This window comes from Micropterus salmoides, unplaced genomic scaffold, assembly GCF_014851395.1.
Source record: "Micropterus salmoides isolate LMB-PRFRI ecotype aquatic unplaced genomic scaffold, ASM1485139v1 Ms_hic_scaffold_12, whole genome shotgun sequence".
NCBI lineage: Eukaryota > Metazoa > Chordata > Actinopteri > Centrarchiformes > Centrarchidae > Micropterus > Micropterus salmoides.
Genome location: NW_024040263.1, coordinates 8,736,524 through 8,754,205, shown reverse-complemented (window position 1 = coordinate 8,754,205; position 17,682 = coordinate 8,736,524). Strand labels below are relative to the sequence as shown.

The window sequence follows — 17,682 nt, the reverse complement described above, 5'->3', positions numbered from 1 at the left end:
AATGATGGGGAATCCAGCTCGTGATTAATTGTGAGCATGTGAATAAGTCATCTTCATAACAGACAAACTTAAACTATGAGTCCTGTGCCTTACCAACTGAGCTAATCAGTGACACCTTGAAATTACCACTAAGAAACAATCTTGCCAACCTCTGTGTTAACTGTGTAAACTACTGTTTAGTTATCTGGAGATCACGAGAAAATTATCTGCTTGGTACCAAACAGCAGACAGACAAAATAAATGGCGAACTGGTGAACGTAATGGCTAAAGAACCAGATATTTCCCTTAGGAGTTGATGGTCAAAGCAGAACTAACAGAGAGAGGGGTTACGTTAATCAGGTGGACACGAATCCAAATGAATGCTAATGTTGTTCATGTCTGCTGGGAGTAAAAAAGTAACTTAATGTTTACAAACGCCTTCACCATAACATCAGATGTCCTGTTCACTGCCCCCAAGTGGCGAACAAAAAAATCACGTTTAAAATGCAGGTTTAAAGCAACTGACTTAAGAGAGAATCTCAGAAGAGATTAAGGAAAATTCAAGACTAATTGCGGCGTTGTTGTCACTGTTCAGCAAAGGTTAGATAGCCCCACTTGTAGGAAGTGTAAATTAGAGGTTGCTATGAAGAAATGTACCACTTGCTCAAGTTCAAAACCTGTTTTATATACTTCAGTTTTTCCCACACATAGACTTAAGTTGTCCCAGGTATATTTGGCGACTCATTAGTATTTTGCAAAGAAACACAGAGAGAGTTGTTATCTGTTATGTTACAAGATGCATGGTAAAGCGACAGTGAACACACCAGTGCAGATGTCATTCTGTACCACGTTGGTTTTGATTGTTGTGTTAGGCTTCATCATTAACAAGTCTCAAGTAATTTTGGTAGCCATTTGTATCAACGAATATCATAAAAAGTGGTATGATCAGTTGAGTCAAAACTTGTTTTTTTCACCATAGTGAAGCAGTTAAAGGCGCAACATTATGATTGTTAAACAGTATTCAACTATCTCTCTTATGGTCATAAAACAAAAACCTCTATATGTGAATATCTGGCCTGTTTTGAAAGTACATCAAGTTCTGCCGCAGATCCATGGCAGAAACTGTTGGGCTGAGTTATAACCTCTAACATTAGCACAGTAATGTTAGGTTTGGGTTCATGCACCTCAAACCAACATGAATTTTAATCTGTTTGGAGACCGAGGTCTCATTCCAAACCACTAAGTGCCCCTCTCAAAATAGCGACTGCCTAGTTAATCCAAACTGTTTTCAATTTGAACAATATCCTATCAATGTCTCTCTTTATTAATACATGTAGCCTCATAGTACAGTACATTTCAAATACTTTTCACTCGCTATAACAATAAATGCTGTTTTTTTTCATTAAAAGAGAAATATATGAGAAATATACACAACCTGTTACACATGTTCTCCCTCTTTCTGTGTCCGACCTTCTGTTTAGGCCAGCAAGAGTTTTGAGAGTCTGTTGATCCCTCAGCTGCCACGCTCCCCTCCTGACGTCGAGGCCATGAGGATCTACCTCATCTTGTCTGAGTACCCGGCACTGCTGGACTCCAAGAACTACATCCGCCTCACTATTCCCCTGGCAATGGCCATCCTCCGGCTAGACGCCAACCCCAGCAAAGTACTGGGTATCGTACTTGCCTGCACACACTACATACGTCTATCTATCTATATCTACACTGAACAAAATTATAAATGTAACACTTTTGGGTTTGCCCCCATTAATCATGAGCTGAACTCAAAGATCAAGACACGCTGTCTGATCAGCATCTTGATATGGCACACCTGTGAGGTGGATGGATTATGTCAGCAAAGGAGAAGTGCACACTAACACAGATTTTGACAGATTTGTGAGCAATATTTGAGAGAAATAGGCCTTTGATGAATGGGGGCAAAAACAAAAGTGTTGCGTTTATAATTTTGTTCAGTGTATATGTGTAAATAGATATCATCATATTGATCGTCATGTCACATCAAACCCTGTGGCACCATGTAGCATCACACCACATGAAGCTTACCTCCGGCACCTGCAGCATGTCCGTGTCCTCATTCACATCCATGTCACCTGTGCTATTTAAGATACACCAAACATCATCAAACAGTAAACAGCCTGTCTGGTGATGGAGGTCGATTTGGGAAGATCAGAAGTACTCTTCACAGAGGTAACGTTCAGTCGGTAGCTGAACTCTGGACGACTTGATAATGTTTAACCTTGCAGAAATGTTTAAATAAATGCTTTTCAAGTTGGCCCTGAGCAATACCTACAAATACACAATACAAACAGTATGTGGACCCTGCTTTTCCACATTTATTTCCTCTTAATAACTTAGCAGTGTTCGTGTATGAATATGCTAGAACACAGAAATATTAACACCTAGATTTGTTTGCTGTGAGTGTTTTGATATACTGAAGAAACCAATGACATGCCATGTTTCCTTCGAGTGAGGTATTTGCTCTGTAGGTTAAGTTGATCTTTTTCTCTGTCCCTGTAGATAACTGGTGGTGTATTGTAGACGGCAGTGTGTTCACCAGAATGGTCGACATGTACAAGAGCATCGTTGTGTTTATGCTAACGGGAGGCAAGACGCTGCTCGTACCAGTGTTCTATGAGAATTATTTTGTTGCCACGCTGAGGCTGCTGGAGAAACTCCACAAGGTATCCACACGGGTTACCTTATGCTCCTTTTGACCAGCCGTCAGTGCATTCTGAGGAGGGAGTGTGTTTTTCCTGGTTCCTAATCTGTAGACTGCCATGTACACTTTTCCTAGAGTTGAGGCAGGTGTTTGTTCTATGTTTCCAGGTAAACTTAAAGGCGGGCCATGTGGAGTACCACCGCTTTTATATCCCTGACATCACCAGCCTGGTGGACATCCAGGAAGACTACCTCAAATGGTTTCTGAGTAAAGCTGAGATTGTGAGTACTGACGTTCTCTGAAAATGTTTCACTTCCTTGTTACTTGACATCGGCTGAATACACACACACACACACACACACACACACACACACACACACACACACACACACACACACACACACACTTAACTCATGTCATACTCTGTCTACAGAGACAATGTGTGAAATTGTATCCATAACTGTTTGTGGGTGTGTTGCTGACTTTGAGACTTCTCTCTCACTTTGTTTTCTAGAAAGTGGGATCATCCTCCCCTGCGCAGGTACTTGATTTAAACATTGAACTCAAAAATATCATATTACATTATATTCATTTGATCTCTAAGTATATTTCCTAATTTTCCTTGCAGAGTGACTTTCCCTCAGTGAACCTATGTGCCTACCCATTCATACTGAACGCTCAAGCCAAGACCACTATGCTGCAAACAGATGCTGAACTGCAAATGCAGGTACCTGCTGTGAATGTTAAAAGGAGTTTTCTTGTGGTTTCATACAGTTATATCACTGATTTTGGTTAAATGGTGGAGGTTTTCTATAATTAGTTACCATATTTTTGCCTTGTTTTTCCCCACCTCAACCTGTGGCTGTTACCAAGATGGCAGTCAGTGGTGCAAACCTGCACAATGTCTTTATGCTGCTCACACTGGAACCCCACCTTGCTAGGAACCCTTACTTGGTGCTCCATGTGCGCAGGAACCATTTAGTAAGTGACACACTACGTGAGCTCACCATGTACTCTGATGTGGACCTCAAGAAACCGCTCAAGGTGAGAGCTACGCCTAAGTTTTTGAAGGTCACTGTAGTTCAGTAATTTTGATAAAAGAATAACTTTCCCTCTGTACTTTTTGTAATTTTCCTTATGCATTTCCTCCAGGTGATCTTTGATGGAGAGGAGGCCGTAGATGCAGGTGGAGTAACTAAAGAGTTCTTCCTGCTGCTGTTAAAGGAGCTATTGGATCCTGTATATGGGATGTTCACTCATTACAATGAGTCCAACCTGCTGTGGTTCTCAGACAAAGTAAGTCACTCTGCAGGATTCAAAAGCATCATTAGTTTGTATTCACAAGCTAATGATGTAAAAAGAGTCACTTACTAAACGTACTTATTGCAAGTTAATAAAAATTAATAACTGCAAACATAATATCTTTGTGAATTCTCATAATAAATTAGAATTGATACTGCTGAATATAGTGAAACACTATGAGCATTTCCTCACTTGTTTTCTTACTTTGTCTTTTGTATAATTCCTGGTGACGAGAGGCGGTGACAGATCATTAAGTTTGTCAAACCCATGAAATGCAGAGTTAGAGACACATTTAGCAGCTGTTGCTTAAAAGGCAGTTTAGAGTTTTGCAACTATGTCAGTATCTTAACATTTTGTTTGGGAGTTTGGTTTGAACCTTTTTGTCATGATTTTGTTTTCTTGGTTTATTAAAGTGGGGTATGCGATTCTGGACAAATACAATACCAAATTTATAGCATACTGTCGCTACAGTTGCTGCTGCAAAGCTAAAATGCAGAGAGGACGAGATGGTTCCAGAGCCAGCACACCAGCTCCAGGCAGCAGTACTCACAACTCTCCTGATGCTATAGCATACAACAGCATACTGTATCTTTGCAAGCTAGAAAGTAAGCTGAATGTCAATGGGCAGTCATTTAACGTTACCTGATACACAAATCATGGCTGGAAAGGCTGGAATAATTTTGTGAAGCACAGTGCGGGCAACTTTGTTTGTATCTGTTTACAGTGCCAGGGCTGTGTACAAATACCTGAATGGACCGCTAGCAGACTGTATGGAGATATTCGCTGAAAATGACAAAAAGATGTGTTGAATTAGAATCGCTTAGCCCACCTTTAACAGGTGATAACAGTAAGCCTATAGTGGATCTCCAGAATGTGAGTGATTTGAACTTCAGCTGTATTTTCCAGGAAGAGCTGCTGCTTCTGACATAGGCCAGTGGGAAAATTCAGCTTTACACTTACCTCTATAAGGAAGTAACATAAGGGGTATGTCCCCGAACTTTAAGAATCACTAGTTACTTTAGTAACATGATAGTGATCCAGCAATGAAACAGAATCATCATTACGTCTTCTTTTCCATTACCTTTTTTTCTGTCATCCAAGGTCAATATGCTTTTTTGCAACCTTGTATTTGTCATATTAACTTGTTTAACAGACGGCTGAAAACGGTGTAAAAATGATCACCAGGCTCCAGTGGGTTAGAATTAGAAAAGCGTGTAAATACCATTTTTTAAATCTTTGAATAATAAATGATGTGAATTTTTCCGGCTGGTGTATCATCATCTCTTTTTAAGCTTAAGGAATGTGAGATGTTGTCAGTTGCGTTCAGCCAGGCTACACTTGTTCTTCTTGTACTAGTAAAATAATTTTCTTGTGTGTGTTTCCAGTGTTTCGTTGAGCAGAACTGGTTTCACCTGATTGGGATCATCTGCGGTCTGGCCATCTACAACTCCACAGTGGTGGACCTCCACTTCCCTCTGGTTCTCTACAAGAAGCTGCTTGATGTCTCACCGACACTGGAGGACTTCAAGGAGCTCTCACCCACAGAGGCCAGGTAACTAGCCAGCTCCTTTGAGCTTAAGAGTACCAACTGATAACTGTTTTCCTCAACCTCTCGTACCATTCATGTAGCAGAACCTACGGTGGCCGCTAAACTCATGAAAAATACAAAAGGCCGTCTTCAGAGCCAGTATTTGGTTTGTCTCTATAGCTATAAAGGGCTCATTCAGAGGTAACAGAAACACAATAAATTTTCAGGTGATTATTATTATTATATTATAAGCTAATGAAAACATATTTATGGATATTATATTCAATTTCTGCCTATATTTCTGACAAGATCCCCCTAAATCTGACAAACTTGTCCTTTAAAGACGAGGGGATTGCAGTGCAGGACATCTTGACAGCAATGTAGAATATGTTGACATGGCACCTGCTGCCCAAAACAGTTTGTCTTAAGTGTGTCTGCATATTGCGGCAGGTCTACTGGTCTAAAATTGGGAACTTGTTACCGGATTAGTTTTGTCCATTTTAAAGAGAAAATTCTTGCCATCTGTTGCTCCACAAGTGTAACTAAATAATGAGAAATTGTAAAGCACCAGTCCCAAATCCAGTTGTACTCAAAGACGCACTTAAAAAATTGCTCTTCAAGTGTGTCTGCAGGGTGTGTCACGCAATTACATAACCAGTGTGTTTTATCATTTTTTTTAAGTAGCGGTGAAATAGATTGCCACTGGGAAATGCCTCTTGATTGAATTTGGAGCAGAAAGAGTAAGCATTTCCTCAGTGGCTTTTTGTGTCCAGTTGACTATTGATTTTTAGACTAGTCCTCTGAAAGCTGCAGCTAGTGCTGCACAGCCTGTAGTGTTGTTGTTAAAGACAACACAACCTTAAAGGACAGGATCTTGAAAAACATTTCACATGTTACGCTTTTATTTTGACTGCCTTAAAGATTCGACAAACTAAAGTCAGCACACTGGCTACCTCACACTGACAAGAAACAGATAAGCGTTTGTTTAAATGATAAGATTCATTTGTTATGTCTTGGACTGCAAAATGACCTTAGGCAGTAGTTGGGGTCAAATTGGTATTTGATTATCTTTCACTAATTATCATTTCCTGTGCCAGCCCACCTGTCCTCTTTCCACATTTCCTGTGTTGTGATGGTAAATGCATGTTCTTTGCAGGAAAAGTAACACAGCACTCCCTCTATTGGATTAATAGCGAATGTAACCACTTCACTTCTAATCTAATCTAAATTTTAATCTAACAGACAATTTTGGGTCTTCCCTATCTGTTTGATCCATGCAGCTGTTGCAAAGGCACAGCGGATGCCTGGTTTTCATTTTAAAAGTCAAACAGGGACAGATTTAATCCTGAATGCAATAAACTGTCTAAGATGGATAAAACAGACGTATGACTCAGATATTTCTGAGATATTTCTGAAATGAAGATGCTATTATTACGCTATCAAGTCCTCTGCTATGCACAATGATGAAATGCATGAAGGAGGTATTTTTCTAATGAAATGTACTAATTCATTGCTCACCTCATGGTGTGCTAATGTGAAAATGTTTAATGATGGTGATTTTGGCCTTTCTTTTGTTTCTTACCTCACATAAATAAGATTATTAGCGTGTGTTTTTCTCTACTGCCATGATTGTGTATTAATAGTATTGTTCAAACATCCTTTCCTTCTGTTTATTCTTCTGCAGGAGTCTACAACAACTTCTAGACTATGAAGGAGGCGATGTGGAGGAGACGTTTCTCCTCAACTTTGCTGTACGTGTCGCTTTTCACTAGGGCTGGGTGATATGGCCAAAAATGTTGTTACGATAAGACATTTCATATCATTCAATATTGATAATTATCACGATAATTGTCAAATCATTATTTCTTTCGAGTTTAAAGGCTGATTTTTGCTCCTGAGTGGACACTGAAGAAACCAGATGGTTAATTGTGGTTTAAAACTATTCTTTATGGTCAGAACATGAGAAACACTTTCCAAACAGTGGATCACATAACAAATCTGAGGTAGAACATTCAAAACAATTATGATACAATCAACAATTATGCAGAGTAAAATAAAGTAAAATCTTTTTTCAGTTCCTTTTCCTCAACAAAATAAAAATCTTAATAGAAAAATTAAGTGCTAATTCGTTCACGATTCAAATGAATGTAATCAAACATTTATTGAACATTTGTTATATTGTTATTGAGGAAAATTATATTGGGATAATTATCATTATTGTTTTATTGCCCAACCCTGCTTTTCACTTGTTACTCTCATTTATGCCAACTTTAAGGATATGGTTTTTGGATTGTTCTGATTTAAAAAATCCCATGAAAGACCAAATCAACAATGTGATAATCTGTCTCTTGAAACTGTCCGACTTCCATACCCTTATCCTGTGGCACAACGCAAGATGTTTAAAAAAAATAAGAACAGTAAGAAAAAAAATATAGGTCACAAAAGCAGTGTTTTATTTTTGAGATTTCCTGAAACAGCTGTGCACTGGAGCTTTAAGTGTTCCTATATTTAGTTGCGGATTAGTGCACAAATAGAGTAGGTGGGTGGTACCACGAAATGTGGTTCTGATCTGGTACCAAGAAATACAAAACCAGAATCTTGTAATTATTAACTTGTAATTATTAAGACGCTTATATACTATTATACTTTATGACTTTAATGCATCACTAATAGGCTTTGGTATATTTTTTTATTGCCACTGAGTGATTTGCCGGACATCTAATATGCCAAGCATTTCTTTGTAATTATTTGTTAAACACATGTATGTGTGTTTTTAATAGTAAATAAGAAAACTGTTTATTGTGTGAATTTTTTAAACTAACGAGGTGATAGCTGTGCGCATGCACACAAAATAAAAAGTACTAAGAAGAAATGTTTATGTGCTCAGAATGTTTCTTTGATGCTGATCCTATGAACACTATTATCAATACTTAAAACAAAACGATCTGCCCACCCCCTGTATGTGGGATCTGCAGGGTTCATGTTCATTGAAATAAAGGAATATGTCACCAGGTGCAACAGTGTGACTCAGTGATGAGTGTTTTCAATAGTTTTGGTACAACAATGGAGCTCTATGACCCAGAGAAATGAGATACAGGTATATGTCAGCCTTTAGCAATACAGACAATACTGGTTAGATAATCTGTTCATTGTTAGTTTTGGTCTTTTCATGTGATTTGTTGACAATAAGAAAAATATGTAATGTCACCAGACTTATCTTTAACTGAAAACGGTTGAATTATAATTGCAAGCAAACACCCCACAATGTCCACACTCTACTAAAACTCCTGTCTAAGACGGTTTGTTGTGTTCACGTCTCAGATCACGAGGGAGAACTATGGGATAACAGAAGTCAAGGAGCTCATTCCTGGTGGAGAGAGCGTCAGTGTGGACAAAAACAACAGGTGAGGCAGCTCAACATATCAAATATGTACTGCCCGTAATGTAGTTTTCGGTATAATTTCATCAACTCTCCCTTCATTTGATGTCCCATTTGAAGTGACCTTGTTTTTTAAAAATGTTTTTAATGCTCTACACTGTGTTCTTTCTAAAGGATCAACAGCTGACTGAGTTTTTTTAATATATAAATATATATATTTTTTTCCATAACTGAGATTATCATGTGCTCGCACAGCTGGCAGCGCGAGTCCCATTGTTCCAACTGAAGGTCATGTTCTGTGTTGAAAACAAAGATTTTGGTATTTTAAGCATCATTCAGTGTGTTTTTCTCCACCAGCACCACCCTGCTCGTCCTTGTGCGAGTGGCATTGATTACGTTGTTATGTGGAGGAGTCCGCAGAGATTTGTTGGGTGGGCGGTGTCAACATGTCTGGCTGCTGCCGCTGAACAGATGGCGAGAGCGGCAGTGACCCAAGTTGTTCCTGCAAAATCCCCTCAACACTCTGATATAAAAGTGTAATAACAGAATTAATAGAGAAAATGGTTGTGTGATTGTTCAGTAATGTTTGGAATTTTAAATGACACAGTTAACACCTCCCTGTTCATGCTGAAGTCGGTATTATGGAGTTTGTTCCTCAGAAAGTGGTAGTTCTGTTAAATTAATGTATTAACTCAATGCCCTTCAGTACTTTCCACCATATAGATAAAATTAATTACAAAAACTTTGTATTGATGAATTTGAACTTTTAACTTCTGACCTTTTTTGTGTTTGCATAATCTCAATGAGATAACATGATGATGATGATGATGATGATGAATAATAATAATAATAATAATAATAATAATAACAATAATATTTTTAAAGTTTAAAATAGAAATATTCTAAATTTCTAATACAGGTCTAAATGTCAAATACAGGTCTATAGGTGCAGTCCTGTTGTCTATCAGATATGTTACATCATATGCTGCTCAAATGTCATTGAAGTGACACGTTTTGTTTGTTTTTCTATGATGCTTGTTTTTAGTGAAGCATTAATGAATGTCATGCTTTTATGGCTGCAATATTATATCTAATGGAAATATAAAGAAAACAAAACAACATTTAAGGGTTAGTTAGACACAATAGAGGAGGAAGAGAGTGTTTACAGTCACACCTTGAAGTCTGATTAAATTCTTTTCCTATAAACTGATTTGTGAGGAAGCAGCTGCGGTGAAGAACAAATTAATGATCTGAATGTTTACTTAACGTGTGTGTGTGTGTGTGTGTGTGTGTTTCAGGAAGGAGTTTGTGGAGGCCTACCTGCGCTACGTGTTCTCAGACTCGGTGAGCGAGCAGTACTCGGCCTTCTCCTCCGGCTTCCTGAAGGTGTGCGGGGGGGAGATCCTGTCGCTGTTCCAGCCCTCTGAGCTGATGGCCATGGTGGTCGGCAACAACGACTACAACTGGGAGGAGATGGAGAAGGTCAGCATGTGGTTTAAAAATCTGTACATACCGTGTTTGTGGTAATAATGGGTTCAACGGTTCTGACTGCAGCAGAAATTACAAACCATTTCCTGTTAGTTGTCAGGTCTGTCTCTCTCAGCTGTGTCTTTTTGTGAACACATTGTTGGATGAAAATGAGGAAATCCTGAAATCCTCGGTGACGCAAGTGTTGCAATTTCATAATTGTGGATGTGATGATGAGCATGTTTCAATGGACAGAGCTGGAAATTCAACTTTTACTTGGCAAGTTGGTCACAGTGACTCATGATCATGAGTCAGCTCTTTTCACTGGGATGATTTGATCAACAGCTGCAGGTTTTGTTTCTTCTTGTTCAGCACAATGAAGGAGTATTGTTTTTGTTTTGAGGACGTTTAACTTTTTTTAACCAGGAGAGCTCTGTGAGGTTGTACTTGGGTACAGCGGTGCTTTGATCTAAATACTAACATCAGCAGGTGTAATATTTACCATGTTAACCATCTTAGTTTAGTGTGTTAGCATACTAATATTTAACAGTTAGCACTGAACACAAATTACAGCTGAGGCTGATGGGAGTGTCTGTTTTGCAGGTAGTTGGTAAAAAAACAAAGTATTGGACAACCATCAAGTAGTTTTTGAGATATTTTAGTTTGGACTGACTGACATTGGAATCCACAGAGCTATGTTGCTAGCATGGCTAAATATTTTTTACAGGATTGACCAGGAAAGCATAGCACCACTGCATAGAATTTAAAACAGAGGTTATAAAAAATATAAGACAGGAATGAAGCAAATTAGACAACAAGACAATTTTGTATAGCTATGCTAGTGGCTCTGGTTGCACAGTGATGCTTTGAGCTAAATGCTAACATTAGCATGCTAATGCGCAGTGATTAGGCTAGGTGTAGTTTAACGTGTTAGCATGTTTACATTTGTCACAAAACTGTCACAAAACACAAAGATGAGAATGTCTTTAATTTTGCTGGGATTTGGTCTCAAACCAAAATATTAAATCTACATTTAATGATGGTGGCGCTAGATTAAAGTATATTTAAAATATATATTAAATGAATAAATAAAATCCTAAAATAGATTTATCCCTTTTTAAAAATTGTATTAGTTAATTTGACATGGACAGTAAAAAAACATTTTCATCTGTTGTCCCTGGTCACATATTAAAAAGCACAAAGCCAACCGAAATAAATAGTTTAAAAACATATGGATGATACTTACAGTCCGAACAAACATGGGGATATTTTTGTTTCACATATTTTACCAGTGATATCAGCTCTCATGTCCACAGGTCCTTTTGTGCAGATTACATCGCATCAGTGGGAAAACCTAAGAGGAATTATGTTTAGAAATTTTGTTTACATTTTTTACACATTGGGTGGAGAAAACACAAAGATGCAGGCATGTCTCTGAGGAGCTTGTTTAACTGATTATTGTTGTGTAAATATTACTGTCAGAGAGGAAATGGTTTAGTAATGGTAAAATGTGGAAATGCTTTTCATCACCACCATCTTTTTTCTTTGCAGAATGCTGTTTACAAGGGAGAATATACATCTACTCATCCAACAGTCAGATTGTTTTGGGAGGTTTTCCACGAGTTTCCTCTAGAAAAGAAGAAGCAGTTCTTATGTAAGCATTTGATTGCCTCATTGCTCAGTCTGCAGGACAGTTTAGTTCTAATGTTGTTCCTGCATGAGAATATACTGTACTAAACTGTCTGCAAGCACCCTTAAAGGTGGAGTACAGGTGAACTTACGGTTATCCAGAGTATCAGAAGAGTTGCGTCATTTAATTTCAAGTCAAGTGGCTTTATTGACTTGACTGCATATAATACAACTTTGCCAAAGGAAAGAAACGCCGCAATGGAGGATTGTGGAGCTCTGTATGGTTCTAGGCTGCCCCTGGAACAGTCACTCGTTATTTGACATTAAACGCATCATAACTGGTGTGCCAGAGCTGGAATGTCGCCACAGACACCAGATTTAAAAATTCCGGTATACTACGAATACAGAGAGATTTACCTGGCGGCGACGAGCTTAATCAGCATTGCGTGAACTTGTTTGGCGAGGGCTTGAATTTAACAGAATTTTCAGCCATAAGCCTCCGATAAGGAAGAAAAATCTTGAGAAGGAACAAGATCGTTTATATGAGGTCTTATTTTTTTCAGTTTTATATCCTTAGGCTGATCGGATCTCATATCATGAAATTACCATTAATTTATGTACTTAGGTAATTTCTCCTTTTTAGGTGGGCTCACTAAAGGTCTCTCAAAGGGATTTGAGGATATTTGAGAAAAGACATCTTATATTCTACACAGGGCTTTTTTGTCTTGTTTTCTGGATAATGTGGACTTTATTTCTCCACCCCTCCACCTCCACTTATGAACACGTTGTATCTCGTTTGTTTAATCTGTTCAAAAACTAAAGGGTAAAAAGAAGTTGTGGCTTTATGAGGGGTTACGTGCCAGACTATTGTTTGACTGGGAGCAGTGACTTCCAGGAGTCTCACGGAGACTACAAGGCTCTGGGAAGTTGCACTTGTTTTTGTTGTGCAGATTAAACATACAAGATATACCCTGTAAATGAGTGAGTTTATGAGGTGCTGGTAGGTAGATTTTGTGTGTTAACACTAAGCTAGCTCATAGACACGCTGTAAACTCTGAAGGAGCCAATAAATCCTGCACACTGTTGATCACCTAAGGGATGCTTTCAAAATATTTATATAAAAAAGATTAGTATCTGCAAATATGGTCATTAGATTATTTTGAACTTGCAAATATTGATATGGTATTGGCCTCAAAAATCCTTTATCAGTTTGGCTCAGGAGGAGAAGTGAGTCATCCAATAAAAATGCTGGTAGTCAGACAGCACCTTGCGCGGTAGCGCACTGCCAGCGGTGTTTGTGTGTGTGAATGACAGACAAACTAGATAAAACTAGGTCGCTATTTGCAATATGTGGAGTGCAGGAACATTTTCACACTGCTCCAGCGGTTGATTCTACCTCCTCCGTGTCTCCTGCCTGCAGTGTTCCTGACCGGGAGCGACCGTATCCCCATCCACGGCATGGAAAGCCTGCGCATCGTCATCCAGTCCACCACAGCGGAGGAGCACTACCTGCCGGTGGCTCACACCTGCTACAACCTGCTCGACATGCCCCGCTACCAGACCAAAGAGATCCTGCGCCGCCGTCTCACTCAGGCTGTGGAGCAGTACGAGGGCTTCAGCCTGGTCTGAGGAGGGGGGGATCTGCTGCAGTTTTAATGCACTTTAAACAGCAATACACCACCATGTCAGTGTCAGAAGAGTGTTGCGGGGGATGTCGGTACACAGGAAGGTCACTTTCTTTATATATGCTCTTACAAGATTCTTAAGCATCTTGAAACTGAAAGGTCTATCTATGTAAATGCAGAGTATTACTGTTTTTATTGCTTTGGGCAAAGCTTCTTTAAAATATATTTTGAAGGCTGATGTGTGGATATTTATTCGAAATGTATCACAGTCCTGAAATAAAAATGAAAACACGGGATAATAAACATTTTGGGACCTAAAATTAAAGTCAAGAGAAGGTGGAGCATCTCTGACTTTGGTTTGCTAGTGTTATTTTAGTCTCTCTTTTTTTTGTGTATTTTATATATAACTCCTTAAATTCTATTTTTCACCTTTAAAGAATTATGTTATTACCTTGAGACAATATGTGCTTTTTGTTACTTTTAATTTATTAAATAGAGTGGTTATTTTTTGACAATATAAAAATGTATATATACGTATGTAAATGGCACTTTGAATATAATCTTTGCCCTTGACATTGGGAGGAGTACTCATCCCACTGATCCTTTTAAATCTGGACACCAGCATGTCCTCTCTGCCTGAAACTAAAGGACAGCTGAAGAGTATCTGTCAGGCAGAAGGGTGCAGGATGAGACGAGGTGAATATTATTCGCTATCCCTGATTACTTTTTAGCTGTGGATCACAGAGCAGCTGACTTTGTCTTGAACCTGCATTCAACAGTGTTGCCTTCTACAGCAAAACCTACACGAAAAGCTGACTTTTAAAGTCGATTTTTTTGTGGTTGTTGTATGTGTGCATGTTGTTGAGTGAAAGCAAAAAAAACCCTGTCATTGAAAATGTTTGACATTTTGGGACATATGCTTATTGGCTTTATGACAGAGCTGGCTGAGAAGTTCATGTTTGTCCATTAAATGTAGCAGTCGGTTAGCTTAGCAGATAGACTGGAAAGGGGGTGAAACAGCAACCACTAAAGCTCAGTAATTACGTTAACATATGTTGATTGTTTAATTCATACAAAAGGCTGTGTAAAAACGACAATTCAACACTTTACATGGGTTCATGTGTCCACTATTTCTTAGCTAGTCATTGTTACACCGGATTCTGTGACCCAGATGGGAAAGGACTTTCAGCCAGGCTTATATTGCCAACTCAGATGTTTGTTATTCATTTATTATACCTATTTTTCCTTTATTTAGGTAGTTGTTACCCAACATGTTGCCACTGTAGTATTTAGAAATGGCCAAACATTTTGATTTTCAGGTAATGCTTGTTGGCTGGCAACTGCTCAGTCAGCAAATAGCCAGTAGCATACCCACAAAACAGCAAATTTTCGTTTTTACACTTCACTTTTTGTGCAAATTAAACAAATTACAAATAACATGTTAATTTGTGAGCTTTAGGGGTGCTAGTTGGCAAATTTTATAATGGCTGTACTGAGCCAGAGAGGTGCCAGTCTTTTTGGTAGGCTAAAGCTAAATGGCTACTAGCTGTAGCGTCATCTTTAAGGAGCCATGCTAACTCGCATCCAGAAAGCCAATAAACTTAATTTCAAAATGTTATTTATAAAACTAAATATATAATCATTAAAATCAGTAATTGTAATTAGCTTGTTTCCAGATAATTAAATTGTGACATTTGTGGCAGGATGAAGTGCACATTTAACGGTTTGGGCAGATGACCTATTAAATACAAATGTTAGGTTAATCACTTGTTTCAAAAACTTGCCCTGATACTGTATTTCTTCCTACAGTCAAACCTCTTAATCCACAATGTTTAATTAGTTTGTGCATTGGCATGTGTGTGAAATTGTCTTGCATATATATATATATACATATATTTTTATATATTTCATACATGACAGTGGTATAAAAGTGACTTCAGGCAGTAGATGACTTGATGTGTCCTAACTAACAGGTCACACTGACACATCCATTTAGCAATAACAACCTGAAACAGTCCAGTAATGTAGTGGTAACTCTGGGTTATTCTTCTAAAGGTCTTAAACACTGGACTCTTCTGAGATGTTTCTTAGGACAGTTCATCCTCTTGCTTAGCCCTATACTGCATGTACACCCGTTCTACATGTTTGTCTAATTAAAGCTGATTTCTCCCGCAGAGTATAGTCCTATGCAAAGGTTTGTGCAGCCGTCGACTTTTTGCACCTTTGAACGTGTTACAGAAAATGTGAATTTTGCATATTTGTCTGAAGTCTACACAAAGCTCTCTGTTCTAGCCATGTTTTTATAATAAAACAATACAGTGTAAAAGCATGTTCCTGCATGTTTCATGATTGCATTACTGGACTAAAGTGTACTGAGACACTTTGCAGCTGTGGCTCAGGATGTAGAGTGAGTCATCCAGTAGTCATAAGGCTATTTCAAGACAACTGGGCATCTCTATCTGCTGAGGAAGACCATAAGATATGATTTAATAGCTGCAGAACAGCTATGTGGACCTTGTGTTTTCATGACATCTGAACACTTGCTGCAAATTAATTTTAGTGTACATAACATTAAAAGAAGAAAATAGCACATTAATCAACATTTGTATGTGTACACATACCTGGCAATAAAGATGATTCTGAATAATGAAAATAATTATTTGCAGCCCTAAAACTGTTATGTTCTGATGATGCAGATTAATTTTCTTCACCTCAAACATTTCCATCCAGTCACACAAAGAAATTCCACGCAGCCCAAGAACTTCAGTAAAAATATGATTTCATTAATATTATTTACAAAATACAAATACAATTTATGTACTAAAATGTACACACTCAAAAATTCATTAAGCCGTGGCAGTGTTTATATTCAGTAAAAACCAAATTCACACTGATAATCATCCATTTTGGAGAAAGAAAGGAAAAATGTACTCGCTCACAGAAATGTAAACATACACAGTGATGATCAATATTTACAAAAGAACAGAAACGAGCTCTGGATAGAACCAGAAGGAGACACAGGACTCTGGGAAAACTGCAGCTTTTAGTGCCCATTTTTGTCCTCCAGAGTCGCCTCACATACGTCCTTGTCAATGTTTATCAGTGTGAGCAAAAACATACCAGTGATTCCAAGAAATAGCTTATTTGACATGAAGTAAGTGGGGAAAGAAGTACATCAATGCATAAAATATAGAGTCAGATGCTTGAGAAGGTACCAGTGATCACAAAAATAAGCTGTTTTATTGATGAGATATTTTGGTTCGCAGGTTGCACTCTGAGTCACTGTCTTTGGGTTGTATTAAAATTAGAAACTACTTGTTTTAGTAAGCAAATACTCAATTTAACTTCTAGATTATTTCAGACATAAGACGGTCAGAAATGAAATAGAGAAAGCAAATTTTTTAGTGAATACTGTCAAGCTGATTGGAGTTATACAAATAGTAACGTCTCCCTTACAAAAATACACGGAAATCTTGATCGCAAAATCCTTCTTTAAAAATAGCAATAATTTGATATCTATTATTTTACTTACAAGTTTTATTTTTAAGACTTCTACAGTGAAAGCGCGAGAAAAATAACTTTTCCGATATAAACATTCACAAGGATAGAAATAAATTATTAGCAATAAAAGTGTGATTCAGGTTATTTGTGTGCGTGTTTGCTTAGTCTCGAGGGGAAAAAAAACATCCTGAAGGTGAGGTTTGGTTAGAAACAAACTCCTCAGGTCACTCTGTGTCGCTTTCAATTAGGTGTGGGTCGGCGGCTCTCTGTGTGCTCCAAAAAAACCCCCACTGCGCCCGACAGAACAGATTAACAGGCCCCAGCCAGAAACATGAGAGGCACAGATGGCGCCCAGAAGCGAAATCAGATGTTTTTTTTCCAGCAGGGTGAGATGTGTTTCTGGAGACTTAAGCATCAGTCCTTTTAGAGTCTTTTATTTGTCTCTTAGATTAGTCGAGTCTCTTTTGCTGATGAGGACTTCCAGCAGCCGCAGTTTGGCTTTAACGTGCTTGTATTCGTTGTACTCCACTGCCAGCGGGGAGCGGTCCTCCTTCTGCACATTTCTATGGAAACAAGACAACAAACATTAAGAAAC

At 38.3% G+C, this 17,682-nt stretch overlaps 2 protein-coding genes across 8 annotated transcripts in view; one reads left to right on the top strand and one right to left on the bottom strand.

Moving 5' to 3' along the window:
• Positions 1 to 15,915, top strand: part of herc3 (HECT and RLD domain containing E3 ubiquitin protein ligase 3) — a 44,680-nt gene extending 28,765 nt beyond the window's left edge. For 2 of the 3 annotated variants that reach the window (XM_038713176.1, XM_038713175.1), the window contains exons 13-25: positions 1,461 to 1,650; positions 2,515 to 2,678; positions 2,824 to 2,937; positions 3,171 to 3,197; positions 3,285 to 3,383; positions 3,530 to 3,700; positions 3,809 to 3,952; positions 5,344 to 5,510; positions 7,171 to 7,237; positions 8,808 to 8,890; positions 10,164 to 10,347; positions 11,884 to 11,986; positions 13,382 to 13,590. In XM_038713176.1, coding sequence (XP_038569104.1) covers positions 1,461 to 1,650; positions 2,515 to 2,678; positions 2,824 to 2,937; positions 3,171 to 3,197; positions 3,285 to 3,383; positions 3,530 to 3,700; positions 3,809 to 3,952; positions 5,344 to 5,510; positions 7,171 to 7,237; positions 8,808 to 8,890; positions 10,164 to 10,347; positions 11,884 to 11,986; positions 13,382 to 13,590 — 1,722 coding nt within the window. Of the gene's footprint in view, positions 1 to 1,460; positions 1,651 to 2,514; positions 2,679 to 2,823; positions 2,938 to 3,170; positions 3,198 to 3,284; positions 3,384 to 3,529; positions 3,701 to 3,808; positions 3,953 to 5,343; positions 5,511 to 7,170; positions 7,238 to 8,807; positions 8,891 to 10,163; positions 10,348 to 11,883; positions 11,987 to 13,381 lie in introns of all 3 variants that reach the window. The other variant, XM_038713177.1, reaches the window with a different exon arrangement.
• Positions 15,916 to 16,348: 433 nt separating this feature from the next.
• The window catches only part of fam13a (family with sequence similarity 13 member A), a 62,283-nt gene continuing 60,949 nt past the window's right edge, over positions 16,349 to 17,682 (bottom strand). For all 5 annotated transcript variants that reach the window (XM_038713170.1, XM_038713171.1, XM_038713173.1 and 2 more), the window contains one exon: positions 16,349 to 17,650. In XM_038713170.1, coding sequence (XP_038569098.1) covers positions 17,521 to 17,650 — 130 coding nt within the window. In that variant the 3' untranslated portion in view covers positions 16,349 to 17,520. The remainder of the gene's footprint in view (positions 17,651 to 17,682) is intronic.